Here is a 25,952-nt window from a genome sequence, read left to right as displayed (position 1 = left end):
AATTTGCATTTTAATTCTATTATCGCATCATCATTTAATGCAGCAGAAAGATATTTGTTTGTTTAGCACTTACTCCATGACGTTTTATGGGAGATAAAAAGCAGTTTGACAAACAGAAGAGTTTGAGTTTGAGTTAATTTATTTCATATAATAGATTCCAAAAATACCTGTGAAGTGTAATCATCAAAATATTCACATCCTCAAATTTTTGAAAGTTCTCGTAAAAATGCAAACAATAAATCAAAACATCAAGCCGAGCCTTCAGAAAAAGAAAACTAAAGATATTTTATTAAAATTGAATGAAACGACAGGTGCTGGGCAAGAGGGAGAGGCGTTATCCATTTCTATCTATACATTTATCTTTTTGTTCATTGTAAACAAGGAGAAACATGCAGGAAACAAAGGGCATTCCTCCGTCCAATCGAATCTTTTGATATTCAAGCTTTCAGTGGTATTAAGAAGGATTTTAAATGCTCTGTGCTGCACAAACACTAAGCTCTGCTTCTGAATGTGTTTATAACTTTAACGTCTCTTTGATCTGCTGAAATGTTTACAGCAAGCTGGAGCCAAACTTTTGCCATTATTGATCTGTAAGATGTAATTATTGATCTGTAATGCATCTTTCTAAAGACTGTGAAACATCCTTAGAGAAATACACCAAGTTTTGGAGTTGCTGGTCATTTTACCAGCATAGTGACGTCACCACTGACCGATGGAAATCATATCACTGAGCCATATTTTAGAACAAGAAGGGGATGAAGAATCCATTCCCTTAAAATAAACCTTTTAGCTAAAGCCATTCCCAAACATGAGAGCCAGCTGACCCTCACAGGGAGCTGAGAGCTGCACTCAGAACGGCCGACTACAGCAAAATTACAGTCAGGAGTGACTTGCTTCCCAAGGATTACACTGTACCACCGAATGTCTCCTTCCAGAAGTTATGCTGTTTGAGGCATGAGCAGAGGAGGTGAGCTAGTCTCATCCTCCGACTTACATTTGCCACATTTAGGGGAAACGGAGAAGGTAAATCTTATTCAATCTTACTTAATCCTACATGAGTTTTTCAGGACGAGATCCTTTTGTTGTTTTGGTGCTGCGTCAGATTTTGAAAATATAACAGCTGACAAGAATGATTTTGTCAAATCTACAGACCTTTCGGCCTCAGTCACAAGCCACCTCTGAGACACGGCACTCACATCTACTTGAAATTGACATCCTGTCTGGGTTTTTGTAGCTGCAGTTTGGAAATGCAGTAGATCTTATGTGCCCAAATAAAGAGGATGATTAAGGACTCTTTAAAAAAAGATGGGTAGATATCAAAAAACGTACGTGAATTTAGGAAGTACAGCCATCTTTATGGCATTTATTTGACCTTGATGGAAGATTGGTAAAATGTTTTGGACGTTCACATGAATTTATCTTAACATATCATAATGTAATAGCTGCTCTTATACTGGTTTAATTAGTTATTTACACTCATCATCCCTCCTTTCACCACATTTATTTCTAACAACATCATTTCATTTGCATCTATTCAGACCAAACTGCTGCCTGTTAAGCCTCTTAAGAAAAGAGTAAGTTGTGGGGTTCACGTGCAGGGCTAAGTAACATTTATTAGTAACCTGCTTGTTTTCCACTCCGTCATTCACATGTGTAAGGCTAAAAATATAAAGTGTCGTTCTTTGTTTAGTCCAATGACAGGTCAGCCAGTCCTTTGGTTTCTTCTTTTGGTCTGCTTTGTTTTTTTAGGACCTCTTCCACCGGGTGGCAGAGAAAATGGCATGGAGGAAGTAGAAAAGAGTGGTCACATAGGACATCACCTGAAAACACACAGAGAAACACAGACGGACGGTCGTCACCTTGAGGTAGACAAATGGAGATTTGAATATCCACAAAAGAGCTCATTAGTGCAGCAGGATGAGATTTGATATTTATCGTTTCATAACCTCAACCGTTATGCTGTGCTGCCAAATATTATTCAAACTCACAGAACTTTGTTTTAAATTCTAGCAGAGACGATAGGTTTTCCAAATATGTCAGGCTGAACTGTGGAGAAACAATGATTAAACAAGATAAAATGATGCATCTAAATGATTTCCAGTTGGATTGCATAATGAAGACACGTGGTATGACCGCAAAGACAGAATATATCACATATATGAGAAGGGGGCAGAAAAAGGGGGAAACTGGAACAAAGCAGTTACATAAATAACTAATGAAGTTACTTTGTGCAGAAAATAATCCCAAACTTTACTCATTTTAAATAGTTTTTGCATTTAAGTTGTAACAATCACAAAATGATAGTCATTGTAGTACATGCAAACATAGTAACTGTAGTATCTGCTCGTGTGTGTTTGACATACCACTGCAGCGATGTCCAGCCGGTAGATTTTGAGACTTTCACCAGTAAGAGACGTCACATTGCCCAACGCAATGGTGACATACGCCAGATGCACCGACGAACTGAGGTAGAAAAGCACCGCCAAGAAGTGATAACCCACATCCTGCAGGTGGAGGAAAGGGAGGAGAAGGGTGGAGAGACACAGAGAGGAAGAGCAAATGGGACGATTGGAAATCGGTAGTGAGCAAACGGGAAGAAAATTAGAAAGGAGTAAGAGAAAGCCAAGATTTGAGGTCAGGAAAATAAAGTGAGGTCGAAAAGATGGTGATTACAGAGAGGAAGGATGACACAGGAAGAGGGGGGTAAAGTGAGGCGTGGATGAAGAAGGAAGGGGGCAGAGGAGGACAGGATTAAGTCAGAGGGAGAGTGGTGGTCGAGAGGAAGGCAGGAGAAAATGAAAGAGAGCAGGAAGAGGGGACAGAAAGGGGAGAACAGAGGAGAGGACAACATATGAAACAGGACGTAGAGGAGAGGCAGAAAACAGAACTAACAATCAACTGAACAGTTAGCTAAATTCTGCACACATGTTTGAAATTATAATGGTGGCAGATTTTTCACATGAAATTATAAGTAAATTTCTAATCAGAGAGCAGACAGACAGACAGACAGACAGACAGGCCTCTCATTTCTCGCTGTCAAATGTCAATTTTGCCAGCTGAGGTAGCTTCAGTCACTGTTTCAGCTCAAGCTAGCTAACTTGCTAGGCTAACGTTAGCGCCAAGACTTGGCTGAAATCCGTCTCAGGGTGACTTTTTAACCTGTAAAATAGGTCATAAAGGAATAACGACATTTTAGCAAGTAAACATTTTTGCTTTCTGGCAGAGAGTCATTTAATTGACAGACATGAGAGACATGAGAGACATGAGAGCGGTCTTCATTTCTCACCTGACTACAGCCAGCCGACAGTTAGCTTAGCTTAACACAGGGCTAAAAACAGTGGGAAACAGCTAGACTTTTCTTTTACTTATTTTTGTCCGTACATTGTGCATATAGTGATGTATATGCATGCATGTATCTGTCACTGATCCTTTATTGGACAGAGATTTGTGAAGGGTTAGAATCTATGGCGCCGACCATGGCTGTGACATATCAGAAGCCTATCAACAGCACATCCAAAACCTGACACACCTGATGTGCTGAGGTACGGTTGCTAAGTTATAATGGAATCTATGGATCCACAGCTATTTATCCAAATTAAGCAATCAACAGGTGAAGGGGGTGTCTAACCAGGGAGGGCCAGATGCCACTCTGATTGGCTCCACAGAGGAAGATGAAGAACCAGAGCGTCGTCAGTACGAAGCAGAAGATGGACACGAACATCACCCAGCCCAGAGGGTTTTCCGGCTGGACATGAGTCGATGCCACCAGGGTCCACACCAAACCTCCGAACACCTGGGAGGGGGGGAGACAGGTGAGGTAAAATAGAAGAAGGTTGACACATCATCACCTTTTAAGCCAACTTTGCTTATATTCACATCTGGCAGTGACAGAGCAGCACTATCCCTCATTTAAGGGGTACTCCAGGAGTCAGTATGGCTTTCCAGTAAAGTTGGGGGAGCTGTGACAGACAGATATTGAGGGGAAAAAAAAAAACAACTGAATCTACTTTTCCCATAATGCAACTCTAGCTATTTTCTCCTTCAGCACATCATGTGTCAAACCGGTGGCGTGCTCCTTTATAGTAAGGGCTAGGCCTATAAGGACTATAAGTGTTAGCACTTATAGTTGGGTGTATTTTCACAGTATTTCTCTCTCCTCCTTCAACAAACATTCTTCTGAAAGAGTCTTTTCGATAGAGCGTGAAATTCCTGCATTTGTTCCTTGATAAGAGGCGTTTTGAAAGGCTTTATAAGATAGTGTGTACAGGAAAACCACTTTCCTTTTAGTGTCCTTTAATTGTTATTGCGCAAAGCCCCTTTTCATGGAAGGCAGCAGGAAAAGCACAGGTGTAAATACTAAAATGAATGATGGCTGAATTCTGGCTGCCTCAGTCTCCTGATAGCTCAATGTCACCGCTTACTATGACACTCCAGCAGAGCCGTTGTCATTGAATTGTCTGCTGTGAAAAAGACCGATTGTGTCCAAGCTTTGATTTTCTCCTGTCGGGCAGTTAGGGCCTACACACAGAACACTGCAGCTCAATCAATCAGCATTAAGCCCTCAAGTATCAGGTGTGCAGGAGTAGAGCCGGAGCAAACACTTGCAGGGGGCACAGGTGGATACAAACAAGCAGCTTGGCTTTCGAGAGAGGAAATTTCCCACAACTGCAGCAATAAATAAAGCCCTCTGCTTCTCAGGTGAGGGATTAACACATGTAGAAAACACAACCGCCCTCACAGCACTCACACATTCACTCTGGGATGCAAAACAAAAGGCATTTTTCCACTTTCCCACTGTTCACATGCTGCTGCTGCTGCTGCTGCTGCTGCTGCTGCTGCTGCTGCTGCTGCTGCTGCTGCTGCTGCTGCTGCTGCTGCTGCTGCTGCTGCAGCAGCAGCTTTTTGCCTGACCTGATAGAAGATGTAAATGGCTGTTGGGTGTGAAATTTGAAAAGCTGGTAGCATTTTATGGTCTTATGGTTATGGGCCAAACACAGACGAACATACAGACATGGCAGTATTTAGCAATTCAATTACAGTTGCACCAAAGTGAATCTAAGACATTTAACTACTTTGAAATGTTGGTTAAAGGGTTAATCTCGTCATTCAGTCACTTTAACCTGCTGATATCCTGCTAACATTTTGGAAATTCAATTTTTCTGGAGGTAAATCGTCTCACAAATGCAGTGAAGCCAGGTTTCACTCAGCTGTGCAAATACAATGAGTTCAAATGCTCTATTCATATTCTAGCCACTGTGCATTTTTCTTTTCAGCTTAACAAACCAGTATTGAGTCTGACAGTATGTAAAGAACGCCACACCCTCAATAAAACAATACACCTGCAGGTAGGTGGTGGATCATACTCTGAAATATGAATGTTACTAAGTCATTTCTGCCATCTATAATAAAACACCCTGATCAAAGACTTTAACACTTTTATTTAAGTGATAATTTTGCTTCTTTTCAATTAGTTTTTGTTGACTATTTTCACCACTCCCTTGAAAAACTCTGAAATCGAGAAAATCATAGGCATTAAAACACCTTAATGAGAGAAAGCCACATTAGTCAAATACCCGACACGGAAAAGGTGAGCTCGACAGGTGAGGAAAAACACCTGAGGCAACAGGTCTTTACTGTGAAAACAATGCATTACCTCATACACACATGACTTTAAGAGAAACACAAGCAATGGTATCAGCAAATATTACACAAGCCTTATCCCGACCATACTCCATATCAGTCTTGTATCACCATACCAGAGGAATATTATTTGCTCGTATCCATCCCAGGTAAAAGGGAACTGGCTCGCAGCCCATTACATTTCCAATGAAAATCAGGTGGTTCTGAAACATTTGCAGTTCGTTCCCATCACAGAGGATGGCAAGTCAAATATTCCTAACTGGTTGAACTCAGTAACCTGTATGACCATATGGCTTATTTTGAAATGTTTGTTTGAAGTTATTGTTAACTCAGAAAACATTACCAGTGCATTTCCATACCCCAGTGACACAGGCCAGCAGAAGAGGAAAAAAGACCCATGCCAGCAGGTGAAGCATGTGAGTTGATTGTTGGTTTAGATTTACACCTCCCTCTGCAACTCAACCTGTTTTTCCACCTGTGTCATATAGATTTAATCTTCAGTTCCCTGTACAGCAAAGAGTCAGTCTATGAGGGTTTCAGAATGATTCACGTAAACTACACGTGGTACATTCCTTTAATAAATGATTGACTTTGAATTGACCCACAGTAATTGTCTCATCTTCCATCTCCACAGCGAGGACAGAAGTACCTCAGGACAGATGGAAGAGATAAGAGAAATGGGAGGTTTCACTAGTTTTTCCCCTGGAGAAGAAAGTACATGCCCTAAATTCACACAGAAAACAGAAAAATGATAAACCAACATGATCCAAGTTTGACTGGAATACCAGATCTGCTTCAGCCAAGACCCCTCCCTCTCCCTGCCCACAAAATGGCCCAAAAAACGTTCAGGTAACCAATGATAAAGTGAACTTCTATTCATCAGGGAATTCAGTTCCCAAATTAGATTATGAAAAGTTGATGGCAAAACTACTTATCAAACATTTTGCTTTTGCATTTTGCTCCATGTATATATATATATATATACATACACACACACACACACACACACACACACACACACACACACACACACACACACACACATATATATATAAGAATGTTATTTTTTCTTGATGATGAACTTCTTGTTGCTCAGACATGTTGAAGTTGTTTTCCTGTTGCTATGGCAACTTTTTTTTTCCCAAGCTATTTGCCCTTTGGGAATAAGGTGTCAGGTTAAACACAGCTGGTTGCCAAGCTTTCTAGGTGGCATAAATTTGTGCCAGCGGTAGCTAATATAAAAAGTAGAGTTACTATCCCTGGCAGGGCTCTAACCAGCTCATGAAACACTTTCATCAGTTTATTCTTGTTTACCTTTGGACCAGACCAAACCTATCAGCTCCTCTAATCTTCACAGTTGGTTTGCTGGTCATTCTGCTCTGTGTGCTCCACTGATCAAGCACTGATGCCTGCTGACCAACATAACGAGACAAGACAAATTCCTATTCGTAATAGAGACTCGCCTCAGTGAAGAAGCAGATAGGAAACAAGATCATTATCTAAATAATGCTGACCCGGATGAATAAGGGGTGATAGAGGAGGATGTGCAAGAAGGAAACAGGCAGACAAAAGAGAGAGGAATACGAGCTTTGTCTGCGACTCACCTGGAGAGGCAGAGTAAAAATGTAGAGATGGAGAGACTAAAAGGGATAATGTTTCAAACATGAAAGAGGGGAAAAAACAAAGGCAAACAGGTACCCCAAAAAACAGCAAAACGGGAGTGACCAGATGAGAAACTCACAAACTCAGGAATGAAGAAGGCGTCAGGAATGGAGGTGAAGATCCCGCCGCCTTTGGGCAGAACATCACCCGAGGTGGTGGAAGCCATAGTCCAAAACACTGTGAGAGCGTGTGCGTGTGTGTGTGTGTGTGTGTGTGTGTGTGTGTGTGAGATTTCCTCTCGAATGAGGTGTGTAACCTGTTTCAATCAGCTTTTTAAAGGCCTTCTCTCACTCCACCTCTCCCTCCATGTGTCCTCCACTCCACCTACCCATCCCATTCGTCTTGTAGAAACTACCAGTTAGACAAGAGCTTTTTGGCTTTGTTTGTGTAGTAGGAGGATGTCTCCCTGTGTGTGGCTGTGTGTGTTCGTGCTTCTGTGCACAGTTTTTATGTGTTTGAGTCTGCCCTCATATGTTCGTGCTGTTTGTGTGTGTCTCTATAAATGGCAGTGACCCGTTTACATGCACACAAAAAAGTGATTGTGAAGCAACTAATGGAGTGTCCATGTGGGATGGAAAGGAGTTAACGCCATACCCTGAGGCCATGGTTCACATTACTGCACAAGGGGAATATTGATATTGCATAGTTCTGTTTCACATTTATTAATGTTGTTTTTCTTTGAGCTTAGCAGATGAGACGTGAGACATGACACTTATTTGAGCTACCTGTAACTGTTTGTATGAGACCCACTGAACAGCATTCCTGCTCAGCTAACTTCAGGGCTACAATGAATGGATGGAGAGAGGGACGGAGGGAAGGAGACGGTAGGGAAGGTCAGTGCACATGTGGATGTGGATGAGCAAGGATGGGCCAGCGGAGGATGGGGGAGGGCAAAAAGGGTGTAGATGCAGGTGAAGTGGCTTGAAGTGAAACAGAGCAAACAAAGAACAAACAGAAAGAGAGGGAAAGGCTGGGAGTGGCTGGGATTTAATTTATGGTCTGTTACTCTGTAGTTTTCCACCTGACACTACGAAATAAATGAGCCCATGAGACTCCAGGAAGTAACTGGTGTCCGCCAAGAACTTGTTCAGCACATAACCCCCAGTAAAACTACTAATTTTAAACAGATTAAACAAGGTATAATGTAGGAGCAAGCTTTAGAAAATATGGTTGACATATCTTGTTAGCACTGCACTGAGCCATGCTAACAATGTCTGCTGTTTCCAGTCTTTGTGCTAAGCTAAGCTAACAGCAGCTTCATAATTATCATACAGACATGAGAGCCTCAGTTCAAACAACAAATAAGTGGAATTAAATGTCAAACTATTCCTTTTGGGATGAAACTAATGTTTCATTTTGTTTATTGTTTGTCGGGGATGATGTCAAACGCCGATCAGCTATGAGTTACACCTGATGTGAGTTATGTGTTACGAGTCAGATTGTGCTTTTGTGTCAGAGTGTGACAAACTGTCAAACACAGCGTGATGGTTTCCAGGCTGAGGGATTAAAACTTGGCACAATATACAAAACCTGTTGTGTAGGAAGTCTCTTTTTTAATCTGTCTCAATTCAATATCAATCAGTCTGCCGTGTAAACACAAAATAAACAACAACATGCATACACACATTTGAATTATGTTGCTCTGTTGCAGAGACCACCCGTCACACTGTGTCAGTGGTGCAGTGGTATTAAAAAACAGCTACTGAAACCCAAATCAACAATGGAAATGAAGGTTTTAATGACCTGAACCACTGAAGACAAATTTTAGGCCATTTCTTGCTCAAAAACACAAGTACTGAACCTAAAATGATTATGTTTGATTTAACATATGTCCCTTCTGTACAACGTGCTGCCAGATTTCAGATTGTGTAATACATAATGATGCCCCTTTGAGCTTTACAGCCGTTTTCAAGTTTCAGTTTCGAATGTGAGTCACAGATTAAAGATTACCGGAACAACATTACATTACAACATTACTGGAACAGGCTCAGATTTTACATAATCTTAAAGGTAAAAAACTAGATGACTGCTAGCTAAAGCTAACTGCAATGCAATAGATATTTCATGACAAAACAGCCTTTAAGTGTGGGCTGTTTCTTATGAAATGTACCTTGTGATCTGCACTAATGGTGCTCTTCGCTAACCAGGCTTTTTAAAGTACCATATAATTCAAATATTGTGCAGTGAGTCATTCTGTAAGAGAGGCTTTCATGTTGTCCAAATGGGGGGTTTGTCTCTTTCAGAGAGAGAAACTTGCTTTGTTCTGGAGAGGCTGGCACACCCTGATTCAAGCTGTTGACCTGCTAACCGCTGCAAAGGTCACTGAAGTGTGTTTGGAGACCCTCCTCTGCCGCGACAAAGCTAAAGGTCAGTGACACCAAGATGCCGAAATGGAGTGAGGGCCACTCCTTCTGATGATGTGATCCAGTCAACCTGACATGTATGCAGAGACATTTCCAGAGCCAGAGGAGGATGCAGGACAGTGATGTCTTTCCATTTTTCAGCAGTAGCCACACAGGTTTTCAATGCAATATCATTAAAGCTGCACTGGGAACTTCATGAGGTGACAATACGTCAGCATAGTGATCACAGCTTGTTATGGTGCCATTAATGAGGTTTAAAAGTCAAACGCACCAGCTGGTTGCTAACTTTGACTGTCTGCATTGTGGTGGTGGGCAGGTAACTACAGCAGGTAACATGCAGCAGGTTTGTTCTACCTATTGATGCTGAAAGCGGCTGCCTGATGTGGCTGAAAACAAGCTGTGGGCCGTAAAAGCAAAACAGTGAGCTGAAAGATGCTAAAATAGTCTGTAAAAGCTTGTAAATTGATCTATGGGATGTTTAATGGTGAAGTTTGTCTTTTCATATAATGGAATGTGATCTTAGGCTTGCCTTAACCACCAGACAAACACACACACACACACACACACACACACACACACACACACACAGAAACAGAGTTGCACTCAGGCAGTCAACAACTTGTGTTTGGCCAGCGTTAAGAGAGACACGCCTTGGACTAGCTCCTTCGCTGTGGGTCTGGTTACAAACCGTAACCCTCCACACACACACACACACACACACACACACACACACACACACACACACACAAATACTTCCATGGGAACCCCTGCCAGCTCTGTCAAAATGCAATGGCTATTTGTCAGAGTCAAGTGCAGTTACACACTGTAACACACATGCACAAACAGTGATAAAGAATGCATTGTGTTCTACATCCTCACTCATGAAACGAAACATTTTTTTAATCCATAAAAAGTAATTAAAATATCTCATGACCTCATTCCACCGCTCTGTGAACGGGGCATGGCGGCCTGATGGTCGGACAGGCTGCACTTCAACTTGAGGAACCCCGCTCAGGCCCCTCTGTCTGTCTGCTCTGCTGAATTCCTGCCAGCTCCAGGGGATCTGCTCTGCAGCTGAACCTGACCTCTGACCTCACAGGAGGATGACAAACACAAATGCTTTACCAATATTTAACATGCTGCATGCCTGAAACACAATACTCTCTGTCGCTGAGGGAATGATTGGATGGTGTGAGCAGACTGAGCTTCAAATTTTAAAGCTGCATTAAATATACATTTACATTAAGAGTTTACTAAATGATGTGTAATGTGGGAGAGGTCACTCACAGTGATGAGTTCCCCTCAGCTCGACGGCATCTTTCAGCTCATTGTTTTACAGCTTGTTGCACTGATCCCGAGCTGCTCCAAAAATCAACTGATATTGCTTTAAAGATGTTGATGGTGCTCTGGAGATTCTTGCTTATAACTTAGAGGATACAAATACTTTTCATCACTTGGAGGAGAAATTCAGATGGGAGGTGACCGATCTATTCAGAGAAATGCTTACACATTCAGTTAGCAGGTTACGACTGCATTGAAAAACAGAGTTTTGGACAGAATTGCATTATTATTTTGCTAAGACGGTCAAAAACAAAAAAAATTGGTTGCCCTGACACACGTAGTTTCAACAGAACATAAAGCGTCGCCACACTGGTCTCTCCCCTGTGGTGCTCCGCTGACATGCTAATGCTAGTCAATGCTACACTGATCACTATTTTACGATGGAGATGATGAACTATTGTACGGTACGTTTTAAAAGACACTTTAAAGATGATACTGCTGACTCTCTCTGTCTTCCTTTTATGTTGTGTAAGAAGGATCTAGTGCTCATTTTGTGTCATTTTTTTTTTCTCAAATTTACGTTTGCCTGTTCTGGTTTTCAGTTTTTCTTCTCCAAAAAAAGCGGAAAGAAAACATCTCTTGTCTCTCTGGATCATCTATCCAGCTCCAGCCTGAAACTGCTCCCTGGAAACTTTCTTGCTCAACTGGTCCTGACCTGCTCTTGCTCCCTCCCCTCTTCTTCTTCTTCTTCTTCTTCTTCTTCTTCTTCCTCTTCCTCCTCAGACACAATGGTCCTCCTGGGGCACAAAGAGAAGTGGGTGAGAAGGTCTCAACGTTTCCAGGTGACAATAGCAGTCACGCTCACAATGAGGCTTTCTGTCTGTGGCTGAGTACTGCTCCACTACACAGAGCAATGCTCAGTTTTCAGTGATTTGCAGATGGATCACATTTCAAGTTACTGTACTGTCCTCACCTGCACAGTTAAGCCAGGTTCTACCTATTGATGCAACTTATTTTGGACTAAGTGCTGGCTGCACATTATGTTTCCTGCACATTCTTCAGGCTTATTTTTTATCAACATCCATCTATGTAGGAGTTGCAACATGGGCAGGTCTTCTACTCAGCTTTAACAGGCCTCTAACTCATTCAAATGGTTTATTTAACATGAAGAAGAGCAGTTCAGCCAAGGACGAGTGAATCACAGAGCAGTGTGCGTACGTGCACTGTGTTTGATAACCCTCCCTGTTCTTATTGCCTGTGATTCTTTTTATTGTGCACGGCGGGCGGTTTTTATTGCACACATATTCAGTGCAACGTTGCAAATTAATCCCCCTCTCGGAAAACACGCACTGATTTGTTATTGATTGACTTAGTCAAGTTCATTAGAGATACTCAGTTATTCACTTAAGCCATTTATCAACATCTGCTGATTACAGCTTCTAAAATATTGATCGCTTTGTCTTTGGAGTAACTTTTTGACTTTCAATGAGACAAAATAATCAAATAATCAAAACATCTAACGTCTTCCACTAATGTTATATCTGACATTTTATAGACGTAACGACACATTGATTAGGATTAATCAACAATGAAAGTCACTGTTGAAGTCAAAATGTAACTTATAAAACTGATGCTAATGCTAATGTTTTAGAGCAGGTGAAATTGTCTTCGGTACAAGACTTTGCCGGCACCAGTTGGCTAGTTTTATTTTTTATTGGTTCTGTATCAACATCGTGTTTCTATGTGATCAAAGCAACAACAGCGACATGATGCTGCAGGCAGCTTCTCAAAGACTTTGTCTCCCTTTGTTTAATGCTGCCTTTTGATACTACCCTGATGGTTGCCCAGTTTTGCAACCCTAAACAACGCTCTCCGGTCACCACAGGCACCACAACCATGGCAACAGCGCTGGAATGTGGAAATACAGGATTGTCATTATTCGCCAGCTAACACTCGAGCTAACCAAGGACTGTACAAACTTAAGTTCTGGACATGAGATATTGAGGTCTTTTATTAGTCAACCCTCAGTTAAGCAAGAAGTCTTTTGATGGCGAGAAGTGACGTTGTGGGTTAAATGGGTTCATTTTTGGGTTACGTTGTGAGGCTTTGGCTTGTAATGTTGAGGGAAGGTTAGAGAATCATGCTGTTAGTGGGTCCACACAGGTGATACAGACAGGTGGATGGGTGATACACGTTCATGTTAAGTCTTTCATATCCGCATGGTAAATGTGAAGCAGCTGGTTAGCTTAGCTTAGCATACAGATTGGAAACAGGGGGAAACAGGTAGCCTCGCTTTGCCAAAAATCTGCCCACCAGCACCTCTACTCACTAGTTACTTCTTTTATTTGATCCGCGTGAGAACTGAGGGTAAATGCGAGTTGTGATGCATCAAACTGTTCAACACAGTTGTGAGGGTGTGTTGTAGGGCGATGCATTTGGGAAATGCTGTATCACTGTTATGACGCATCCCAACGGAAAACGTGACTGTACGGGTGAGCCTGTACGCGCCCAGACTGATGTAACCTCATACTGGCCGTGCTCTTTTATAGCAAGCTATAAAAAGACAATAGCAGGCTAATTATTAACTCTTACGCCCTGTAACTCTACACTACACACACACACACCCCCCTACATGACTAGTGTTGAAGTAATGGGCGGAAATGAATGGAGCAGCTCAGTAAGATGGGTTGATGACAGGGTTGACAGGGTTGGAAAAAAGGAGCATGGTGCATGAACACAATTCTTGATTTTAACTGAATGTTTATTTAAAAAAAAAATAGAAATGGCAATAAATAGCAGTATGAAAACATGCTAATAATGTCACTGCTGGTTTTATAAATATGGAAATATTGGTATCAGTAAACCACTATTACTGCAACCTGTTTTAATGTTTACTTTAGAAGGAACAGAGTGAACTCAGTGATTTCATTAAAGAGGGATGATAACGTGACGTGGTCCTCATTTCCTCTGCCACACAGAGTGCACAAAGGTGTCGTTGTGCATGGACTGTGTGTCGTGTGTGTTAGCATTTCTCTTAATTGTCACAATGCAGCGTGGAGGCCAGCGTTTCCCACTCTTATAAGTGGAGTCTGTATGTTTTGCTGTTGTCAAGACATTCCAACAAAAGACTAAAACCAACAGTGAGCTGATCATTTACAAGTGTTGTCTGTGTATCTACAGTCTGAGAACAGCCCTCAACAAACACACCCTTTACTCATGTAGTATTTCTTCATGGTGTTTTTAAAGATTTACTTCTTCGGTAGGCAACAAAGGGCGACTGAGAGGTACAGGCAGCCTTGAGAAATGGACTAAAGCATTTTTGTTTCTTGTCTTTTATGGCGTTCATTGATCGTAACAAAAACATAGAATAATAGCCTTTAAGTTTATAAAGTTTAAAAATGCTCCAAAATGTATTTATAGCACATTTTATTCTTTTTAATAATGTCTAAAATACACTTCATGTATTTTTTTACACTAAAAAAAGATAATCAACTTCAGATTGTACTTTCCCTGTGAGTGATGTGATGTTACTGTTACCGAGCCACATTGAGGAGGTCAAAGGTCAACTCTGAGATATCAAAGGCAAGATGCTGATGCATGGGGCTGACAAAGACCTCCAGGCCTCCAGATTGGCCGGTGATGCGCTGGGTTTGTTTCAGAGCATCCAGGGTGGCGTAGATGACTCTGGCTCGCTGCTCTTCTGAGGGCGGGTCAGCCCAGCGATGACAGGGCAGCGATGGCGAGTGGAGGAGGAAATAGACGGACGACATGTAGACTTTAACAAACTCCTGTTTTAAATAGGACAGGTCTCTCTGTAAACACACAGGGAGGAAGGAACAGTTCATACACACACCTGGTCAGCAGTCTGCTGTGACACACAAACACAGTTTAACTTCTCAGCAGAGAAAAGCCATTTCTAAAACCATTGGCATCCTCTACAGGTGTGTCCTGGTATTACACTTACACACACACACACACACACACACACACACACACACACACACACACACACACACACACACACACACACACACACACACACACACACACACACACCTACACACACACGCAAACACTGACCCTCTGTGCTCTGCTCATGCTGGTCTCTGCATCAAGCCAGGCACTCTGAAAGAAAACATGTTACATCTATTTTAAAATTGTGATGCTGTTTTGTAAATCCAATAATTTAGACGCACTGATGGACTCAGACACTCAGGTGGATTCAGTTAAAGTCTAGAAACAGTCACAGTTTCAGAAACGTCTTAATTTTGACAAGGATAAGTTTCTGAGAAATTAAAATGCAGAAACGCATCAGTGAATCAGTAACGGTGAAGACATTTTTGGTATGAAAATGTTCACAGTTTAAAATATCTGGACCGAAAAACTGACCCTGAGAGCATCCAGCAGGTCGTGTTGGTCCAACAGCACAGGGAAGGTAGAAAGTACAGGACTACATATCAGCTCTGAAACAGAGAAACATCTTATTTAAACAGATTTCTTTCTGAGAACCATCTCCAGTTTGGATGAGTGGTGCTGGAGGTGTGTGTCACCTGCATTCTGCATGGTAGGCCTGTCCATCAGCAGTGCGTCCGCTAGCAGCTGCCTGTGCAGAGCCAGCAGGTGGACGCAGCTCAGAGAGTGCAGCAGAGTGTCTGGAAGCAGACTGAGGAGGAAGACACACTTGTCACTAACGTATACATACATGCATGTACGGCTAAAGTGAACCATGAATGTCTCCACATACATCCAGTAATGATTTACTGTTACTGAATTGGATTTTTTTTCCTCACTGATGGTCCCACCTGAGCTGGGTTCTGGTCCGGCTGTTGGCTGATTTCAACTTGACGATGAGTTTGGGCTGCCGCCTGGCCTGAAGCATCTGCTGCAAAACACCAGCTGGAGCTGAGAGGAGAGGAGAGGAGAGGAGAGGAGAGGAGAGGAGAGGAGAGGCTCCAAGTTATCTTGTTTTTTAACGAGAACTGACTATCCCATTCAACAAAAAGAACAGTTTAGCAATCTTTTTTTTGCGCTGCATGCTTTCATTTAATCACTTTGTCGCAGATCTGACTGTTAGGTCATTCTGTGGAGAAACAAATGTCAAGTTCAGCAGAGTCCTCTTACATCCTCTAGTGACTGACGCCTCCACCGCTACGTCCTTCTCATAGGGAGTGCCACCGTTCACCGGCAGCTCGTAGGTCCTACACACAGGTAAGATCAGATTTGGAAGTGGCATACACGCTGTTCATACAGTTCATACAGTGGGTAGATGTGGTGGGTTTCATTTTCACAGTCATCACTCATTTTCACACACTGGACAATGGATGACCATGAAAGCAAAAATGTGTGTGTGCATTTATGTAATTTCATCTCCATGTGTATTTATTTGTTGATCTGACCGTGCATGGATAACACTGTATTTGTGTGCATGAATATGTGCATATTGTGCATGTGGCTAGGTGCAGATCTTACACAAACAAAATGGTGTATTCTTGTGGAATATGATACCGCGTGCACTGATATATTTGCATGTGTGTGTGTTTTTGTGTGTGCACCTGTTGGGGAGTGGATTTCCAGTGTCATCGGTCAGTTTGAGGAAAGCCCAGCCACAGCTCAGGTCCCCTCTCTCACCTGTGGACTAAAACACACAGAGAAGACTGAGCACAGCTGCTTCCCAAAAAAGGTCGCAATAGTGATTTTTTTCCATTTCCTGTGTGTCTCTGTGTCTTATTACTCTCACATGTGTATCTGAATGCGTGTGCTTGTCCTTACATTCCGTATAAAGGTGACTCCCAGTTCAAAGAGGATACCGAGGTCAGGAGAGGCAGAGTTGCAGCGTAGGAAGCAGTCACCATCTAGGAGGGCGGGTAGGATACCTGTCATCTGGAGCAAACACACACGCTGGATTTCAGATTTAAATTCAGCCTAAGACAAGCGAAAACACCAGAGTTTGAGTGAAAGGAGTCAGAGCAGAGTTCACATCGCCGGACCAGACGACAGAGGAAAACAACAACGCTGTGAAAATACCCTTGGAGAGAAGCTCCAGGTCTTGGGGCTCTTGGAGTTATAGGTTGCTCTCACTGTGTGGATGTTACTTAACACCTGAAACACAAGTACAGCTCATTAAGAAAAGTCTGGCGTAGAACAAGATGACAACAAAATGAATAACAGTTGTCTGAGATGTGCTGTGTGACAGTTGAATGAGCTGACAAACCAACTGGGAACTAATAGACAATGCGTCCTAACAAATCAAGGGAATTTGTGTTATACATCTTGTGCAGGTGGTTTGCAAATGGCTTTTGTGGGCTAATTATAGCTAATAATACAGCAAAAGTATTTATTAACCTGCTTTCGTACTGCAGACACTTGGATAGGGTAAAGGAGCACAGCGTGGCAAAAAGCTGCATGTTTAACAAAATTAACCCCACCTTAGTTCCATCAAAGGCACAGAGGCGGACGTGTCTGCTGAGGACCTGAACTCCGACGCCAGGAGTAGGAATCATCCTGCAGCTCCACAGCGTGAAACAAACACAAGTCCTGACCTGACGAGCACGAACCTACGAGACAGAGCGTGCTCATTCACGAACGGGTGCTGTGCAGCGTGAGAGACCAGAAAAGATCATCTTTATTCATCACAGGTACGGAGTGACTCACCCTGCCAGTGTCTGGGTCCAGAAAGAGGTCACTAAAGGAGAGCTGTGATTGGCTGAGCTCAGGCTGAATATAGTGACTTCCTCTGTATGTTACACCTACAAAAACACACAAACGGTTAGTGATCTTTTAATATCGTACCACAGAATTCAATTCATAAACGTACTATTTGTTGCAGGGATTAAGGATTTATCTCTGGAGTTGGTTATAATATATTCTCTATAAACAGAGAGCTGGATAGAAATGCACATTCTGTAGGCAAGGGACAGGTACTGACCAATCACATCTGAGCTCGCTTTGTTTGCATGCAAGCTAAAGAGCCTGAAATCTCAAAACCTGTCGGCTATCGTCTGATGATGACTTTCATCAACGTTTTTTACATTCACCTGTATTCATACACAGATATCTGTTTGGTGATTAGCTAAAAAGCTGCTGGAAAGCATCTCAAATTTCTAATTGGACTGTAAACAATGACTGACGAATGGGAAAGGACTTCTTTATTCATTATCTGGATATCCTGCTTTTTGAAGCTTTAGATTAAATGGTACAGTGATTATTTGGACAACAATGTTAAACATCCTGTGGTTCCAGTTGCTGAAATGTGCGGATTTGCTGCTGTGAAGATGTCACTTATGTACCTTATTAGGTGTGAATGTGTGAGTTTTCGTTTGATACTGCATGTGTGTGACTGTGCTTTTTAGAGAGTGCATAGCGACCTTCCTCCACCAGCAGTTTATTGAGCGTCGATGGTCTGAATCCTGAAGGTATAGCCCCCATGGTGGAGAGCACATCTGTTGCATCAATCTGACACACACACACACACACACACACACACACACACACACACAGTGAAAACCATAAATATACTGCAGCATTTGTTGATAGTGAAATTAACAGCAGTATCAGTTCCAGAGTTTGTAGATATTTACCTCGGTCAAAGCCTTTCTGACAGTGCTCCAGTTAGAATGTGAAGTACCGCTGTGGAAGAACAGAGGAATTCAAACTGACTGATGATTACTGAGTGTTAGTCTGCAGATAAAGAGCTGTCTGTCATCCCCGTCAGCACACAGAACCACTGCACGCAACACTCAGTCTACAAAAAGTAGGTCAGAATGGAGAACCTCTGTTTCTCTCTGTCATCAGTCAGTTCTTCAGCATCTTGCTCTTCCTCCTCCTCCTCTGAGTCCTCTTCATTTTCATCATCATCTTCTTCATCATCAACACCAGAGCCAGCCTGAAAAGTGAGCCATTTAAAGGCCAAAGATCCTGAGTTTCTCCAGTTTACAGTGACTACAGTGCATTTAAAATTAACAACGTATTTAAATGAATGTACATGAGCTGTGTGCAAACTGTGTTTAGTGTGTAACACTTCTTACTGAGAGGCAGTCGGTTCAGCTGTGGTTAAATACTACAAAAGGTTAAATTATTTTGAATATACATATATTGTTTGATCATATGCTGTACTTTAGCTGAATGTTTGCTTAAAAGAACGGGAACAGTCAACTGTTGGATGCTAAAGTGTGATGCGGATGTTCAGAAGGTTGTGTACCTTCAGGTAGGTTTTTGGAACCACTCCTCTGTTGCCTTTAATGTCCTGAGCCAGCCACCATCCATCTGCTGTCATCCTGATAATCCTCAACACCTCTCCCCTCTGAAGACAGCGGGGAAACAAACAAGTCATGTAACTGCACATTACTCATGTATCACTAACACACAGACTTTCCCTGCTTATAGTTAAATAAGTGTGTAGTTCACAGGCTTGTTGAGAAAACTACTGCGCTTCATACTGTTTCCCTGTCATGTTTTCCTTTCATTTCTCTGTACCTGCGGGGCTGTGGACATATTATTTAGAGGGCAAGAGCACCCTCTTATGATGACTAAAGTAATAAAATGCAGTTTTAGATCTAAACATTCAGATTTTTTCCTAATTTAAAGAGCCTCAACTCAAACAACTTAATCTGAAAGACTTTTTTTTTTGTCACACAAGTGAATTTCACTGTGCTGCTGTGAAAAATGCCAGAAAGCTGCATGAGCAGAGCAGTAGAGGAGGTGGTTGAACTCTGGAGTGCTGAGGCTGTCTCTCCAGCTGAACTCTGGCTGCTCATGTTAAGCACTTTCACAGACTACTGCATGTTGCTGACAGGTAGCTGGTCAGTGCTTTGTCTCTGAAACAGGAAGTACTTTACCTGGACAGACAGATCTCCCTCCTGTTCTCCTTTGAAATCACTGAGGACTGTGTAGATGCGAGGGCCCGACTGCGAGGGCGGTTTCAAAGCTTGCTTCTTATCTTCATCACTGTCGGCATCATTATCACTACTGTCTTCATCGTCATCATCGTCTTCATCATCATCATCCTCACTGTCTTCCTTTGAAACATCGCTGTGGATCAAAAAATGGTGTAAATTTAAAGCTGATGTTTTGAAACTGATGTTTCTGTGCAAATCACTGTAGCAAAAAATATGATGCATGTAATTGGATAACAAAGAAAGAGTGTGCACATAATAAAGCATCATCAATGACCCCATCATATCTTCCTTCTTTGCAGTGAACACGTCACTGACCCTGCAGCAGCACTGGGCCCCGGCGGTGAAAGCTCCAGACAGAGCATGTTTACACGCTCCAAGATGTTCTGCAGTCGTCTCTCCTCTTCCTGCTTCCTCTGATCATAGTTCCCCACTGGAGCCAGCTCATCGGCCTAGAAAATCAAGCAACAAATAAGGACTCTATATGACTCTACATATTACAAAGAAGATATTTAATAACAAAAAAATACTTCACAAGTTTACCAACAGTACAGCACTAACCTTTGAAAGTTTTTTCAGAGCCTTTAGTGTCTTCTCTGCCGACATCTGCACTTCTTGACACCTGTTTGGAATTGGGCATGTAAGCTAAAATCAAACCTCAAAGCATTACTTGAAAAGGATGATTAAAATCACTTCATTCTAACAGGATGAAAAGAAGAACAGGGATAAAAGCAGAGTAAAGCCATGTCGCTTCAATACTTTCAGTCCTCATCTGGATGAGGGTCCTAGTCTTAACTGGAGTCACAGGAAGTGAGACTCCTTTAAAGGTACTTCTGTGGCTCTGTCAGAGCTGTTTACCTCCGAAACGCCTCTTCAGTGGATCCATCATGACTTTGCACATCCTTTACTAGACTGTCAACCTGGATTAGAAGAACGAGATGAACAGTCAGTGAATACAGAGGGGGCTGACACCAATGTGCAGTTAAGGTTGCATTGCATCTGTGCTTTTAACAGTTACCTCTGTCACACACATCTCAGCCAATCAGCCTGTCCACTGAACGTGTGAAAAGATGTTAAAGCTAATTTAGTCTATCCTGCTGGCGAACCTTCATTTAAAGTCTGACCTTTTAAAGTTTCCTCACTTCTTGACAGAGTCCTTCATTAAACAAATCACACGGCCTTTCTTTTAGTGTATTCTATGAAATTCGGAATTGACTTCATGAACCAAAAATCATCTCTCAGCTTCTGTCTTTTATATATTATATATGTATTTACTGACATAACCGGAGTTTATGCTAATACATAGCACATCACTACAGGGCTTTTATAATAACACTGCAGACAGGTAAAACAGCCTATCCTCCACATACGAAGCTGCTACAGCTCAAACTTTACGATCACATCCTTTGAAAAGCGGTCGGTTAGTGGGACCGATGCAACAACCTATTCAGTAATTTACTGTCTGTCTGCCATACAATCCCAAACTGTTAGCTCCGCCGCAAGAAACACACAAGCAGGCGCCTTTTTGTGACGAACCTGTTTTCTGATCTCGTCCACTTCCCTCTGGACAAGTTGCAGAGGTCCCTTTCTTTTTGGTGGCATTTACACGCTCTTTTACGGAACATAATCCATGTGTTAGCAGGTCGCCTAGCTAGCTAGCTGACGCTACACTTCTACTAGTCGCTAGGCAACCGAGTTCTTCTTCACATTTGGCCTTGACTGGATTTAATTAATCGTTGATAATAACCTCTTTCTGAAGTATGATGAATTTATTATTTATGAAAAATGACAAAAATATATATGTATAGTGTACGTGTTTCTTATACATTTAGAACTTGGTTAATTTTACATATATCTAGAGACACTAACAAGCTTTCTTCCCGGATTCATTGTCGATTGGCATTCATTACCGCCACCTACTGGACTGGATGACAGAGCCGGAGAAAAACAAAACTTATTTGCTAAAGTTTCCTCCTATAAGTAGTTAATAAATGAATAAACGCTATACATTGTCCATGACACCTCCCAATAATGATCTATGTTGTCCAGTATTGTTTTTATTGTGTCATGCAACACACTTATTCTTTCCGGGTGTTGCGGCAAAAACTGACCCACCAGATTCTGTCACTTGAGAAGAAAGGGCTCATGGGTAGTGTAGATATGTGAGGCGATAGTTTAGAAATATATAATAAAGTGCTCCAAATAAAGCCATATTATTTTTCTCCTGTCGTTGGCTGTTCACAGCAGCTCTACAGCTCCACATCTGGTCAGTACACAGCACTGTGTAACAATATGCACAATCAATAAATGATCAAAGTAGACACGTGCGTGTGCAGAATTGTGTAAGTGTCTTCTAAATGACCTATGGAGGGCGCACTTTGCTTGTTGTGAAACATGCTGCCTTCAATTATCCTCGTTGCTTTACAATTTGAATTTCTTATAGGGTCGAAATTGTGAAATCAAAGCACACTGTGGTGCTGCTAAAGAAAGACATCTGAAAAGTCTCTTATACGTTCTCTAGAAGTCACCTGTCAGCAAATTATCTAGCTATGCGGCCCCCAAAAAACACAAAATTACGACATTTCCGTAGGACATAAAGGCAGCAAACACTGCTCTACATTCACCTCCACTGTTATGTCATTTCGCTGTCATGGCTGCCCCCATCGCACTCATACAAGGGGCCAGCAGAGGACTGGGGCTTCAATTCTGTAAATATATCTTGAAAAGCAAAACCCCTGCTGCCGTTATAGCGACATGCAGAAACCCGGACGAAGCGGCCGAGCTGCAGAGCCTGGCCGGCCAACACTCGGGCAGACTGACGGTCCTCAGGCTGGATGTGAACCGAGAGGAAGACATCCGCGGAGCTTCGGAGCGGGTTAAGGAGAGCTTCGGTCGCTTGGATCTGGTCGTCAACTCCTCGGCGATGCTTCACCCCTCCGGAAAAGGAGAGACGAGCCTGAGAGATGTTTCTGCTCAGGTAAAACATGGTGATGAGCAGCTCTCAGTATAAGAAGAAGAGTAAAAGTAAGGTGTGACCCTGCCTGCTTGGATCTCTACAAAATGTGCTTTTAAGTGCATTTAATTTAGATTAGCATGTTGTTTCAAATTATCCAGTTCAAAATGTGAGGTTTTGTAACGACTGAGGACCCACAGTGATTCCCATCAGGGTCCAAGATCAGGTCTGACTCCCCATTCCGAACTCCTATTACAAAATCTCTTACTTTAAATGGACCTTACTTATCATTCAGTGTACATGCTTGATGTGGCAGCATGATCGCGGATGAATCGTTAAGATCTGCTTTTAAAGTCGGCATAAATACAGTGTAAAAGCCATATTAATTTCAGGATTAGTTAAACGTTTCTGTTTGATTTGAGGAGAGCGGGAGGCAGTGTCAATGTATCCTGAAAAAACGACATTTTTTGAATGAAGATCTGCATGGAAGTGGAAAGATAACTTCCTATGCAGGTCGATGCAACATCATTGTTCTTCCAGCCATTCAAGGGACTCTGCTGGGGCGTCGGCCCCAGCTGAGTCCATCCAGAGGTCCAGGGAACCACCCAGGGATCTCTGATGATGTTGTCTGGAGTCTGCAACAAAGTGATCACATCGTTCACTGAAAGTTATCTGAGGGAGATTAAACTACTGTTGTCTTAAGCTTATCATTTCACTTATTGAGTGATTCATTTATTTTCCCCCATTATTTAATTTATTCATGCTCTTCTTCATCTATATCCCATGGCTTCATGGAAATAATCAGAGCAGGAGGTGGAAGATTTGATTACTTATCACACCCAGTCTCTCATTCCTGTCCAGCAGCTCCACCAAACACCCACCACAACTGATATGTGCTGATTGACTCATTTCCCCTTCAGGGCATCATTTCAACCTTGACGACCAACACAGTGGGTCCTCTGGTAATGGCCAAGTACTTTGCCCCCCTCCTTCAGAAGGGTGGAGGGGGTTTCGGTCAGCAGCCTGCAGAGAAAGCCAAGCAGCACAGCGGCATCATCGTCAACATCACCGCCAAAGTGGGATCCATTGGCGACAACGGTGGGTGTTGTGTTGCTGGTGGTTTTAGGTCTGCACATGCATCATGTAGACTACAATACTGCAATGAGAGGACACGTTTAGGGAAAACGGTAACGTTTGTGCTCCTCCATGTTTTCCTCCCTCCACTACCGCCCCCTCCTCTCAGGTCTTGGCGGTTGGTACAGCTACAGAATGTCTAAAGCAGCTCTCAACATGGCGACCAGGAATCTGTCCATAGAGCTGGGCCGCAGTCGATCAAAAGTAGGTTTGAATCTTCCCACAAAATACCATAAAGATACCCCTCCACATGTACATAAACCCATGACCACAATCCTTATAGACATCTGATGGACTTGTTTCTGATCTTTCCAGGTGGTGTGCGTGTCCTTACATCCAGGAACGGTCAACACAGACCTCTCCCGGCCATATCACAAGAATGTGCCAAAAGACAAGCTGTTCAGCGCCGAACACTCTGTGAACTGTCTGATGAGCATCATAGACACACTGAATATGGAAAAGACTGGCAAGGCGTACAACTGGGACGGGTCTGAACTTCCATGGTAGAATTGATAAATGGCGAAGAGAGAGATGAATGTACTCATCTGTGTTCTTGAGATAAATCTCTCAGCACTGTCTAGACGGTGTAATAAGCTGGAAAGTCATCAGAATTGAAGTACAGGAAGTTCCTGGTGGAGTTACGGTCAAAGACAAACCTCTACCGCTACCTCACCACCAGCCAAAGTGCTTAAATTACCTCTAACACTTTAATAATGCCATCACATAAAGGTCTTACACTATGTGGCCTTAAGATTTGCAATTGTAACTAGTCGGCTGAGGGCTCGTGTTGGTGGTAGAAATACTATCATATCTCATTAATCTTGAGGTGTTTTGTTTGATTAGTTAATATTACCTGCTGGTTTATGTTAAAGGAATACATTTTGGGAAATAAGGCTTACTTTCCTGATGAGAATTAGATGAGAAGACTGTTAGCTTAGCTTAGCATAAAGACTGGAAACATGGAACCAGTAAGACCGGCTCTGATGAAGCTCACAGGTGATCATGTTATATCTTATCAGGTTAATATGTAGAAAAAGTCAAGTGTAAAAATGATAAATTGTGGTTTTACTGCAGATGATGTGCCAGCGTGTTTCTTGGCCAGGCTCAGTGACTTCCTCCTCAGGGTGAACGGAAGACTCCAGAGAGTGACTGGGCCTGCCCAAGAAATATACACAAACCCCCCGAGTGAAACCACAACATGTCGTTTTTACTCTTTGGTTTTGTACAGAAAGCCGCTTCCTCTTGTTTCCAGCCTTTGTGCTGAGCTAAGCTAACCATCTCCTGGCTGGAGCTTCTTAACAACAGATATGAGAGCGGTCTGTACTGATCCTCTAAATCTCAGGAACAAAGCAAATAAAAGCACATTTTCCAAAATGTCAGACTCTTCCTTTAGGTTTGATGTCTAAAAGCAATTTCAGATATTCCTTGTTGTGTTTCATGTCCAATTAATTGTTGAATAAAAATCTGTTTTCGTCATGACATTAGACGGCTGAATTATATGTCACAGTATCAAAGCATAAGAATGAGGTTCAACAGTAACATTAAATCAATGCTGAAGACTAAACAGGGTTATATGGCTGACATTTAGTTTTGTTTACTCACTCAAAGTGCAGTGAGCTATGACTAATTGGCTGGATGATGTCTGAACTCAATCCTGTTAAGGGATTTTCACACAACACTGACCTTATTCTTACCAAGTGTCAGTTATCAGGTGAATTCATCAGACTAATAGTACAATCATATGGTGTGAAAAGTTAAATAATGCTCCTGCTTTCATAAAGGAGACTGACTTCTGTACCTTAGACGCCAGCGCACTTATTTAATCATAGTGAACAGAAACGGCTTTTGGTGCAACACTGTTGATTACTTTTAACCACAAGATGGCAGCGTTTTAAGACTGGCAGAGAGCTCTTCAGCGTCCATGGTCTTCACCTTGATGGCTGCGTCCTCAGTCAATTAGTGACATTGTGAAAGTTATGGTAGTTGTTTATTAAACCCCAATAAACATGGCCTTCATTACACAACACA

At 42.3% G+C, this 25,952-nt stretch overlaps 2 protein-coding genes across 3 annotated transcripts; one reads left to right on the top strand and one right to left on the bottom strand.

Annotated features, from left to right (window-relative positions):
• Positions 1-124: 124 nt before the first annotated feature.
• nphp1 (nephronophthisis 1) lies at positions 125-21,522 on the bottom strand. 2 transcript variants are annotated; one of them, XM_070978207.1, is made up of 24 exons: positions 21,374-21,522; positions 20,696-20,757; positions 20,399-20,459; positions 20,156-20,289; positions 19,781-19,973; positions 19,144-19,245; positions 18,716-18,828; positions 18,524-18,572; positions 18,311-18,398; positions 17,598-17,692; positions 17,372-17,500; positions 16,971-17,045; positions 16,716-16,826; positions 16,499-16,581; positions 16,068-16,144; positions 15,749-15,848; positions 15,497-15,609; positions 15,336-15,409; positions 15,027-15,071; positions 14,484-14,758; positions 11,662-11,743; positions 3,629-3,793; positions 2,364-2,504; positions 125-1,820 (listed from the first exon to the last, which is right to left on the bottom strand). In XM_070978207.1, the coding sequence occupies exons 1-24, from the start codon at positions 21,437-21,439 to the stop codon at positions 1,746-1,748; spliced, it is 2,508 nt and encodes an 835-aa protein (XP_070834308.1). In that variant the 5' UTR covers positions 21,440-21,522; the 3' UTR covers positions 125-1,745. The 2 variants fall into 2 exon arrangements, with proteins under 2 accessions (XP_070834308.1, XP_070834309.1); XM_070978208.1 differs by lacking the exons at positions 125-1,820; positions 2,364-2,504; positions 3,629-3,793 and having other exon boundaries at positions 11,675-11,743; positions 14,452-14,758.
• Positions 21,523-22,472: 950 nt separating this feature from the next.
• Positions 22,473-25,406, top strand: LOC139341319 (C-signal). Its single transcript, XM_070977796.1, has 4 exons — positions 22,473-22,814; positions 23,711-23,888; positions 24,034-24,128; positions 24,240-25,406. The coding sequence occupies exons 1-4, from the start codon at positions 22,488-22,490 to the stop codon at positions 24,429-24,431; spliced, it is 792 nt and encodes a 263-aa protein (XP_070833897.1). The 5' UTR covers positions 22,473-22,487; the 3' UTR covers positions 24,432-25,406.
• The last annotated feature ends 546 nt before the right edge of the window (positions 25,407-25,952 follow it).

The sequence above is a fragment of the Chaetodon trifascialis genome, chromosome 13 (genome assembly GCF_039877785.1).
Source record: "Chaetodon trifascialis isolate fChaTrf1 chromosome 13, fChaTrf1.hap1, whole genome shotgun sequence".
NCBI lineage: Eukaryota > Metazoa > Chordata > Actinopteri > Chaetodontiformes > Chaetodontidae > Chaetodon > Chaetodon trifascialis.
This window is presented reverse-complemented; position numbering and strand designations above follow the sequence as displayed.